A 12,369-nucleotide genomic window follows, 5' to 3' on the forward strand; every position below is an offset into this window, starting at 1 on the left:
TTTTTTTTTTTAAAAAATGTTTCCAAATATGCTATATATATATATATATATATATATATATATGTATTAATAACAATTTCTTAACAATCCCCTTAACAATTTCTTCAATTTACTTGTAGGATATTAAGTGCTAGAAAATAAATCATAATCAAGTGGCCAATAATTATTGCTCATCTTTAGTGCGACGTAAATGAAATATTACTGTATTCTTCGTTATGGTTCGTTTGATTTCGATGACATTTTTGTTTTTTTCACCACCTTAATACTAATTTGCAAGCTTTTCTATTTTTTTTTATTTTAGTTTTTGAAGTAGATTTTTTTAATATATATACATTAAGAGCGGTCAATGTTGGACAACTTGTACGTATTGACTTATTCTTTGTTAATTTTTATTTATCATGATTTTATTTAATTTTTACTTATTCTAACAAATTTATTTATTTTAAGGGAAAAATAAAAATTTTACTCGATTGCATCTTGATTAAAAAACCATTTTTCATAATTTGTCACAATATTTGAATTTAAAAAAAAATGAGTAGGGGAAAGAAAAGATAAATTTGAAGTGAAAGTTACGTCTAGAAAGACTGTGATGAAAATATTTCTTTAGGGGAATTAAAAGTTAAACTTCAGCTGTATTTGAAATGCTCTTCGTGATGAAAATATTTCTTTGCGAGAATTAAAAGTTAAACTTCAGCTGTATTTGAAATGTTCTTCGAAATTACGGACCGAGAAGAATGGTTTTCTCATTTGGGGTGTTATTGTTTGTAATGGTTTCCGGAGATAATACAGCTGTCGAAAATCACCGCGGGTGTGATGGCATGATGAATGACATCTGCAGAATGTCTCTCATTTTAAGATGAGGTTTGTCAAAAACCTAAAGTTTGATAGAAAATGCACGTTTAACAGGAAGTGTAATCTCTGTTTAATTCTAACAAAACACTGACGCTTACACAGTTTTTCTTTTATTTATTTAATCAAAAGATTATTTTCGGTGGGAACGGGTGTTGAGAATTTTACCGAAAAAACAGGAAAAACTTACGCTATTTTTTAATGATTAGATTAAAGCTAAGAATAATTAGCAGGTAATTTTTCATGCATGTAAAATAAACTTATAAATGATTTATTTTGTGTTCTAGGATCACGAGAAAAAATAAGGAATAAAAAGTGTTTCTTGTTGTAAGTTGTGAAAAATAAATCGTTTATGCGAAAATGAATTAAGTCAAATGAAAGTATCGACGTTAATAATTTAATACAATGCTCTTATATCCTTAAGTCAAAGCACAGGAAAACATAGAATTCTAATTTTTTTAAAAGTTGGGGAAAATGGTGGATGATTTTTGCATTATCTAGGGTAACGAGAAAAAATAAGGAATAAAAAGTGTTTCTTGTTGTAAGTTGTGAAAAATAAAATCGTTTATGCGAAAATGAATTAAGTCAAATGAAAGTATAGACGTTAATAATTTAATACAATGCTCTTATATCCTTAAGTCAAAGCACAGGAAAACATAGAATTCTAATTTTTTTAAAAGTTGGGAAAAATGGCGGATGATTTTTGCATTATCTAGGGTAACGAGAAAAAGTAAGGAATAAAATGTGTTTCTTGTTGTAAATTGTGAAAAATAAAGTCGTTAATACAAAAAAGAATAAAGTCAAAGCATCGACGCTTATAATTTAATACAATGCTGTTATATCCTTAAGAAACAAGAAAACATAGAATTCTAATTTTTTTAAAAGTTGGGAAAAATAGCGGATTTTTGCATTATTAAAAAACTATTACAGTATAATAATTAGTAAAACAGAATTTGTGTAGTCTTATTTTGTTTAAAAACTAAAGGTGAAATTAAAAATTGTAGAACGATTTCTCAGCTGTTCAGAAGAAAAAAAATCGTTTGGTCAAAATTATATTCTTTTCTCAATATTTCAAAATAAATTAAATATGAAAACACGTCTGGATTAAAAATTTTAGAATTGCAATTAAAGTGAGTTACTTATAAATTAATTGTGTTCGTTTTTTACATTTTTCTCATATTTCTTTTTTCAGTAAAGTAGATGACATAATACACTGCAGTTCCTAATCGGATACCCGCAAGCGTGTGGCATTCAGTTCAGAAGCCAATCAGGTTCAACACACACGCCTGACGTCGCTTGCAGATATCCAATTCAATCTGACTTAAATTATATGGTCGTAACCATATAATTTGACCATATATAGGATTATATGGTTAAATTATATGGTTACGTATTCTTCTCCTCGAGTTCTAAGAAAACAATTAAAAGGATAAATATGAATTCAAATAAATGCTAGTAAAAATTCCAACAACAATTAATTTTTCTTTAAGTCATATGCGAAATTATAACAATAAAATCAATTTTATCAGAAACTTGTATTGTACTTAAAGTAAAAATCTATCCGAATAAATCAATCAAACCTAAAGTATGCTAGTCCACAATTATAAATACACAAAGAATATCTAATGTTTAAAGAATATCTTAAGAATCATTTTAAAAATCTGTTGCACCATTGTTTCATTGTAGTCATTGTGACATGCTATTTGGCATACTTTTTACTAGGTCTTCCAAGTTACTTATATCTAACTAGTTCCATACATCATATATATAGTGTTAACAAGATCTTTTTAAAGCTGAATATTGCTTCGAATTTTAACATATTGTTCTTGCAAGAAGTCCCAATTATTTTGAATCGCATTTAAATCAGTAGAATTCGATGACCAATTCGGAACATTTAATTTTATTTAGTTTAAAAAATTTGTTTGAAACATTAGATGCGTGAAAAGATGTCCCACTTAGCTTTAACATGAAACTTAAAACTTCTGAAGTCTAACCGTATACTAACCATTGCTGTTTTAATACTTTTATATAAATTATAGTGCTCATATTTTTGAAATCAGTACTGAATCAGTTGTTCCATTTACAGAAATTCCACTCCAAAACACAACAAAGCCTCCTTTAAAAATAAATCCAAGCAAATGTCTTCTTCTTTACTTATTAAACATGCCAGTAGCTATAGTTTCTGATAAAACAAAACGTTTTTCATCAGAAACTATAACACTTTTCTGATTATACTTTGCTGCATTCTTTTAATAATGACTTCTTTAAAGAAAAATTTATGATGTTTTCCTAAACATGGTATCCTACTGATTTTTACAGTTTTGGTGGAACCATAGTTATTAGGAACTCTTAAAACAGTTGATTTGCAAATGTATTTTTATGATATCACTCGTAATTTTTTCAAACAGTAAGATGTACGATAGGCATTTTATCGAATGAAGTTATCTTGGATTTTGCTCCTGATAATTTTTTTGCGCTATCATCTAGTTTTTTTTATGAAATTTTAACCGCAGCATTTACCTCATAAATCCTTTACTTTTCCAATTTTGTTTAACTAACCTTCGAGTGGTGTTCTTAAAATTAATTTATCGTCAAATAAGCTAAAACGACATTTTCCGAAAAAGAATTTTAAATCGGTGAAATTTAGTATTAACAAATATTTTGAAATTATTATTTAATTATAGAATTATGTGATATCAGAAATGTTTTGTTTACTCATATTTTATAACAAGCGATTGCTTATATGAAATTAAATGTGTATAAATGTCGTTTTTTTTTAAAAAATTAATTAAAAAAAATTGTCCTTATATATTTGCACTGTAGATCGTAAGGATAACTAATTATATTACATTAATGGATATTTGGGTTGCAAATTATCTTCATTTTCTCACTTCTTTTTCATAAAGTAAATAATATGATGAATGGATCACATTATTTCACATTAATAGTTGGGTGTTTAACAGATTACTAGTATTTTTGGACAATTATTTTTTACAGCCTTTTCGTGAAGTGAATACTATTTTAAGGATAACAAATCACTCTACAATAACAGTTGGTTGGGTTACAAATTGATGGTATTTTAGGTAACAAACTGTGTATTTTTTCTTCATTTCTTTTTAAAAAAGTAAATAATGTGACACATGGGTAACAAATTTCTTTATAGTTATAATTAGTTGGGTAACAAATTAATTGCATTTTGGGGGAACTAACTATGTTCTTTTTCACTTTCTTTTTAGCAAAATAAATAGTACGATGAATGGATTACAAAATACGCAGCAGTATTAGTTGGTTGAGTAGCAAGTTTAGAGTATTTTGAGCAAACAAACAATGATTTTGTTTCATAATTTTTTAAAAAAAGTAAATAATATGATACATGGATGACAAATTATCTTATAGTTACAATTAGTTGGGTAATAAATTAATAGTATTTTGCGTATCAAACTATGTTCTTTTTTTTCACTTTCTTTTTAATAAAGTAAATAATATGATGTATGGATTACTAATATTATTCTACAATAATGGTTGGAAAACTAATTAATTGTATATTTCTTATCGAATGATTGAATATGGAAATTTTCAACCGTATAACATTTAACGAAAACAAATTAATGATTATCAACTATCAAACAATGATTAGAGCTACAAGACAGCTTTTATTTTACAACTGTTTAAATTAATAATCCTAACGAATCGTAACAGGGGAGAGAAAAAAAATCAAATTTCTAGTTTTTAGTTTAAAAACAATACGCAGCTGAAATACATATTTTTGCATAATATAGGTTTCAAATATGAAGGAGGAAAACAAATTGACAGAAAATTTTTTATTTTCTGTCAAATCTTTCATAGGTATAAATAGCTTCAACATTATCTAGAATGACAAGCATATTAGTAAAACGCCTACATTTCAGTTTAAGTGATTTGATTAAATATGTGTTTTTTTTTATTGTTACACATCTAAAAAGAGCTTGAATTTCAAATTAATGTAATTTTTTTTTAAAAAAAACTATGATTTAAAAATTCATAAAATGTAGGAAAGATTTTCAAAATTGATTTTTTTTAAAAAATAATAATAATCTAATTTTAAAGGGAGAAAAAATTTAAAAAAAACTATTTTTGCTATATCACTTCAAAGAAGAAAACTGATTCAGGTATCGTATAACTTGTGTTCGTCAGAAAAATTTGTCGGCTGAGGAGGTCCCCCCCACCTCCAAACAGAAAGATCGATGGTGGCGCCTCTCAGCATCCTACGTAAGACCGAGGAACACTTTTCTTCAATCCTGTCATGGCAATACGGAACTTCGAGAGTAAGTGTTTTCCATTTTTATTTAACTTCTATTATCCTCCGACATCGAATTACAATTCAAAGAATTATTACAATTATCAACAACATGGAACTACAGCTTAAAAAGAAAATCATAACATAAATTTATTTTAATAGTTCATTAATGAATACACAAATCAGATTGTTTTAGGTAAATTTTTTGTCTTAATTTCTTCATAAATGATTGATAATTTTCATTAATTTTCTTAATTATTTGTGGACTTTATAAAATCATTGATAATATTTATATTGTTTAAATCATTGATATTGTTTATATTCTAAAGAAAGAAAAATGTAAATCTTGAACTGCAACTTTCTAGAGAATCTTTGTATATTTTTTACTTATTTTAAATTAGTTAAACCCATTAGCCTAAATTTTTTTTCTCATCTTTTTTCTTTTTTAGTAAATTAATTATTTCGCCTTTAAACTTTGTTTCGGTAAAACAAAGACATTCGTGTTGTTTGAATTATAATAATAATATAAGTAGTTATATTTCGATCCTCTATTTTCAAAAAGGTACTTTTTGAACCACTGGCAAGTGTTGCGTAAACGCAACGTCAACATGAAATGATTTAACGTACTCACTTTTAGGCTTTTTCTATCTTTCAATTTTTTATTAACTTTTAGACTAATTACTGATTATCCGAAAGCTATTTACTTCCTATTTACACCGATAATTGCATATATCGAAATTAAGCTCTTTTTATTTGGTGTAAATTTGAGACTTCCATCTCAGAAAAAAATTTTATTTATCATTATTGTTTATTAGACTAGTTACCCTGATAAATTCGTTAATTATAAGTTAAAAGAAACTTTTTCCATTTTTTTAAAATATCTGATAAGTAGGACTGGGATGTTGATGATAGATGCATTTTTTTGCATATTGGATCCTTTTTTTTCTTTTATGGGACATTATTCATGTTTTTTGTGTCAATTTTCATTTTTTAGATTTCGTTTCCCTTCTTTAAAATCTTTTTTTAGTGATTTTTAAGAGCATTATTATCCAAATTATGTATCCAAAGTCTTAATTTTCTGAACGCTATAGTGCAAAAAAGATGCTTTAAGTAAAAAGAAGAAAATTGATGTAAAAATATATATCTTGAAATCGACTGACTAACAGCGCAATACTTTCGTTTATTCATTGCATTTTGATCTCACAAAATGTGTTTGAAAAACTAGAATTATCCTATATTTTCCCCAAGTTTCTTGACTCTTACGAAAGTTACAAATGAAAAGATTGTTGCAGGTCTTACCTGAAGTTTCTTGTCATCTGCAACATAAGAAATAAAAAAATATATTTATTAGACAGGTTTGCAAGTGTTCCACAGGAGTAGTGCTCTGAAAAATTTTCATCAGAGCGAACAACCGAAACGCGTATTATTTTCCTTTCAATACCATTTCAAAAAAAAAAAAAAAAAAAAAAAAAAAAAAAAAAAAAAAAAAAAGAGAGAGAGAAAGAGAGAGACTTATTATAATGTACAGTACTAACAATACTAACTTATTATAATTTATTTAGGGCTGTAGATGCTAAGTGGTTAGGTCCCGCAGTGGACTGATCGTTAAGACACGGTTCAACATCACTGGCTGCTGTCAATGTGCGGGTGGGTGACCACTTGGATCAGTCTGCGTAGGGACCGAGGGTGTGCGGTATTGGTCCTCGTTAAACTGTTCTACTGTAAAGTGCTCGACTTCGCGTGCAGGTCGTTGGACTACCGAAGCGGGGGTGCCATCCCCTCTGCAGAGGATCAAAACTGTGATTGCTTGTCTTCGGATCATCCTTAGGGATGTTTCCCAGACCGTCGCCAATAGCCCATTGTGCAGCTCTAATGCGACGTAAATTAACTACTACTACGTAAATTAACTACTATTTCACTAGGACAAACCGAGTACATGCGATATACGTGCTCGCGAAGTCAGTGGAATCGAAAGTTCTGTGGTCGGTCGCTGAGCTGGTACAGGGAAATTTCCTTCCCCTTCAGATCTATGTTTAAATTGAGGAAATGGCCTTACAAATTGTGATGGCATGTCTTCGGCTCCACCTCAGGGATGTTTCCTAGACCGTTTCCAACCGCTCATTGTGCAGCTCTAGTACGGCGTTTATTATAATTCCGATGGATTCATACAACCATGAAGATAAAGATTCATTCAAGCCGGAGCTAGAAGAGTTTAAAGTAAACAACTCCCAGAAAGGTTGGGGTTTTTTTTATGACACAATATCTGAGCACTGGCCGTAGTTAGCCACCTAGAATTTGACAAATGTGTCCAGAGTTGTTTTGTTTTCATGCACAGTTAATTGAAATTACCCACCATTACCTACCGTAATTGAAATTACCCATTATATGCATCAGATAATTGTTTTGCAAGTACAATTTATGGAAATGGAGCATTTACAAGAAGCGACTTAAAAGTTAAGTAGCTCTTAATTAAACAAGTCTAAATGAATCTGTTGTTATTACAATTGTATGATTTTTTTGTTATTATTACGGACTTCTATTTAACGAACTTCCATTTTGCAAATTTCTCTATTTTGCGATTTTTTTCTTCGAGGAACCAAGAACTTCTTGGAAATTTTTACGTAAAATAACTTCCAAATAGCGAAATGAATTTTCCATTCAGCGAACTTTTCTTTGAGATCCATTTTACCTATTTCCTAAAATATTTCAGAGCATTTCATATTTGTTAAAGCATTTTATTGGGAAAATGACCTCTAACTGATTTTTGAAAGCCACTTAACTTTCAGAGAAAGCAGTAAAATACCTTTCCCTTTTTGTTTGCATATCAAACTAAAAACTCAGACAAAATTAACGAATTTTATCAGTCGCAATTAAACTCATGAACGCATGTGGTAATGCATGTTTAAAATTACTTTTATAATAAATGCAGCTATAATTTAATACTTAAACTTACCTTTTTTTAGTTGAAAATGTATGTAGCATGGTAGCGTAACACTGGATGTTTTGCTCTTTTCTTGCGTTCCATGCAGATTTCTTTTGTGGTAAAGATTTATAAAATAAATAGTTGATACTAGTATAAGATAAGGTTGAAAGATAAGGAATTTAGCTTAAATGATATATAATAAAGAAGCTGGAAGATATTATAAAAAAGTATTTTAATAAACAATAATAAACAGCGACAAATATTTCAAAGCGAAGCGTTCTATTTACGTATCGAATCTGCTGCCCCCTTTTTTGTATAAAAGTTTAACTTTTCTCCGCTGTGATAAAATTAAACTTATGCGAACCTTACACTAGTTTGCAAGATAAAGGTGTATCAATTGCTATTTTAATTATGTCTAGTGTTTATGAATTTGCAATCTGTTTAGTGTTTAAGTATTTCAAATGGGGGTTTTCTATTCAACGAATTTTCCATACAACAAACTTATTATCGGGATTTAGCGTCTTCGATAAATAGAGGTCCAACTGTAACTAGATTAATGATAAATAATAAGTTGAATTGTTCTGTAGCTGGACGCTGTAGGGATAGATGATTTGTTAAGCTAAGAATATTTTTTTCTCCTACCACCCTAGCTTTTTAAGAAAAATTTACTCTCTTCCATTTTTTTAAGAGTTGACAAAAATAAATAGTAGGTACTATTTTACAAGATAAAGGTGTATTAATTGCTATTTTAATTATGTCTAGGGTATATGAATTTAAAATCTGTTTAGTGTTTAAGTATTTCAAAAAGGGATTTTCTATTCAAAGAATTTTCCATACAACGAACTTATTATCGGGATTTAGCGTCTTCGATAAATAGAGATCCAACTGTAGCTGGATTGATGATAAATAATAAGTTGAATTGTTCTGTAGCTAGACGCTGTAGGGATAGATGACTTGTTGAAATAAGAATTTTTTTTCTCCTACCACCCTAGCTTTTTAAGAAAAATTTACTCTCTTCTATTTTTTTAAGAGTTGACAAAAATAAATAGTAGATACTATTTTACAAGATAAAGGTGTATTAATTGCTATTTTAATTATGTCTAGGGTATATGAATTTAAAATCTGTTTAGTGTTTAAGTATTTCAAAAAGGGATTTTCTATTTAACGAATTTTTCATACAATGAACTTATTATCGGGATTTAGCGTCTTCGATAAATATAGATCCAACTGCAGCTGGATTAATGATAAATAATAAGTTGAATTGTTCTGTAGCTAGATGCTGAGGGATAGATGATTTGTTGAGCTAAGAATTTTTTTTCTCCTACCACCCTAGCTTTTTAAGAAAAATTTACTCTCTTCTTTTTTTTTAAGAGTTGACAAAAATAAATAGTAGATACTATTTTACAAGATAAAGGTGTATTAATTGCTATTTTAATTATGTCTAGGGTATATGAATTCAAAATCTGTTTAGTGTTTAAGTATTTCAAAAAGGGATTTTCTATTCAACGAATTTTCCATATAACGAACTTATTATCGGGATTTAGCGTCTTCGATAAATAGAGATCCAACTGTAGCTGGATTGATGATGAATAATAAGTTGAATTGTTCTGTAGCTAGACGCTGTAGGGATAGATGATTTGTTGAGCTAAGATTTTTTTTTCTCCTACCACCCTAACTTTTTAAGAAAAATTTACTATCTTCTATTTTTTTTAAGAGTTAGCAAAAACAAAAACATAAAAAAACATCATCGAAAAAAAAAACATCCGTGTTTCTGTTGTTAGTTCTGAAGTAAACTCTCTTAATTCGCATAATAAACTCTCTGAATGTCCAATTATGGAACATTCAACAACTTGTCTCCGAATTATATTGTTTGAACTATCGTAATTATATTATATGTTAATATTGTCATTGCCAATAAACAATGCTATTCTCACGAGAGTGACCAAATGAGTGAAAGAGCTAAAATTACATTACACTACTAGCTGATGCAACAAGAATAAACCAGGGCTTACACTGTCAGTAAAATTGGCAGTCTACCTATCAAACACATTTACAAATTAAAGGAAACATATTTAGATGTTACAATAAATGAATTGAAATTCTAAAATCGAATTTAAATTGAAATATTTAAAACTTTCAAAAAAGTCCTGAAATATCTCTTTACGTTTTTTTTTAATTTTTCCAGACAGGAATCTCAGGTTTAAGAACTTAAAACTATACTCTAATTCCAGAGGCATTCTGATGCTATGCTTTAAAACGACATCAGCAAATGGCGAAAAATTTGAGATAATTTAATTAGTTTGAACGCGCTACACGATCTATATGCATTGAATAAATAAGGATATCCTAAATTATTTTACTTTTTAAATCGTAAATTAGGCATAAGAAACTGTAACATATCGATTATACAATTTTCTTAAGAGGTATTAAAAAAAATTAAAAAACAAACTTGTACAAGTTTGTCCTTTTTACTATTGCAAGTGTGATTGGCAACCGAAAGGTATCAAACGATTTTAAAAAAAAATTGTAACAACTTTTCTTTTTTTTCTTTTTAACACTAGGCATATTTTTCCCATATAGCATTTTGAAAATAAAACCTTCGGTGTTTTAGGCCCAATCAAGTGGTTCTTACGGACCATACGGTATCTAATTGGCTTACCCACTCACAATTGTTATAGGATAAGCAAATCACGTGTTAAACAAAAATATACAAATGTTTTTAACTGTCACCAGCATGAAATTAATGATAGTCAGTTTCATTTATCGGTGGAAATTGAAATGTTAATACAAGAAAATTATTTGTATTTTCTTTAATTATTATTCTGATAAACAATTCTCCTAACCTGCGATTGTATTTCGTTTATACATGGTAGTCACACAGTTTCGAATTTATTTTTGTTCAACAAACATTATAAACAGGATAACTAGAAAAAAATTATTTCTTAAGAAAGGGAAACATTATTAGACCTAAACACAGTTTGTAAAATATTACATTTTGAATTTAATATATCTCCAAAGCCTATCGGCTAAAGCGAACGGTAGTAATCAATAGGATTAGTACAGTATACTCTCGATAACTAAGTTGAAAATTTCGAGTTAGCGAGTTTTCAAGATAACAATTTCAGAGCGAAATATGTTCTGAAAAGTCGAAAAATATATTCTAAAATATTACTCTAAATGGTAGTGTCATGAAACATAAGAATATTAAATATGTACTAGGGGGCTACGCTCGCCAACCCCCAGAACTGCTTCGCAGTTCCATTGCATATTGCTTCGCAATCTTATAAAAACATTTTAACAAATTTAAATTTTAAAATAAAAATGCCAGATATTGAAATCAATTACTTAATGAAATTTATACACTTCTCTGCCCCCTTCACAATTTGATTATCTTTTCTTCATGTAGCTGAGAAATTTGGAGCTGCAGCAGAGAATATATCTCAATAAGATCACCAAATGTACCATTGCCAATTTTATTTAGAAATTTAATACAATCTCATTAACTTTGCAAGGTTCGCATGTTTTGGGTAAGCGTCATTTTTATGAGGATTTGTTTATTGCCATTGCGAAAAATAGAATCACCGGAAATTGAATTATGTCAAAAATATTGTCTCGTTGATTATTTGTAACAGTGTGCGAAATATTAATATGCCATCCAGGATCACCATGGGGAAACAGTAGCGGATAAGCCAATGGGTCTAACGATGAGTCTAAAACAGAAACTGTGCGAATGCCACCTGACTTTGACATCACCACCAGGTTTCGTTCCCCAGGAGGTACTCCATCTACGCATCTAAAGATTGCTGCAACATCTGTACTTGTGGCATCATTGTACCGTCGTTGATCAGACGACGCGTTGACAGTGATGTGCATGCATATTTCCTTTTCATTTCCATCACTGGAATTCCTACAGAGATCACCCATTGTTTGAAAAGATTGGACATATGAATTCACTCTGTTCAGATATACAGCTATTTCATGCATAATGTTCGCATCACATTTGACATTAGCTTGTTCACGCATTCTGTGTTCAACTGCTGTATCTACATCATAAAAGTAATTTTGAGCGTACTTTGGCTGACAACCTTCACTTGGTATAAGTGAACCAACACGATGGTAAAATGTGTCATGGATTTTAAAATGATACATTCCACCGGTTACACTTTCATCTAAGTGTGTCTCAGAACTTATCATGGCAAATGCAGAATTATAGGAGCGAATATTGTCCAAATAATTTTGGGACCGTTTCTGTGCAGTATGGTCTAAAGATGTTACACCAGTAATCAAATTCTCAAAATATTGTGAATGCGACAATAAAGGA

At 29.3% G+C, this 12,369-nt stretch overlaps 1 protein-coding gene across 2 annotated transcripts in view; it reads left to right on the forward strand.

The window, feature by feature from the left end:
* LOC107453119 (tyrosine-protein kinase transmembrane receptor Ror) overlaps positions 1-12,369 on the forward strand; it is an 89,932-nt gene that overhangs the window by 17,929 nt on the left and 59,634 nt on the right. The window contains exon 1 of one of the 2 annotated variants that reach the window (XM_071183647.1): positions 5,041-5,153. The exons of the other annotated variant lie outside the window; for it this stretch is intronic. Within the exon in view, the coding sequence (XP_071039748.1) occupies positions 5,132-5,153 (22 nt within the window). The 5' untranslated portion in view covers positions 5,041-5,131. Of the gene's footprint in view, positions 1-5,040; positions 5,154-12,369 lie in introns of those variants that run through there. 2 annotated transcript variants of the gene reach the window in all.

This window comes from Parasteatoda tepidariorum, chromosome 7 (genome assembly GCF_043381705.1).
Source record: "Parasteatoda tepidariorum isolate YZ-2023 chromosome 7, CAS_Ptep_4.0, whole genome shotgun sequence".
Taxonomy (NCBI): Eukaryota; Metazoa; Arthropoda; class Arachnida; order Araneae; family Theridiidae; genus Parasteatoda; species Parasteatoda tepidariorum.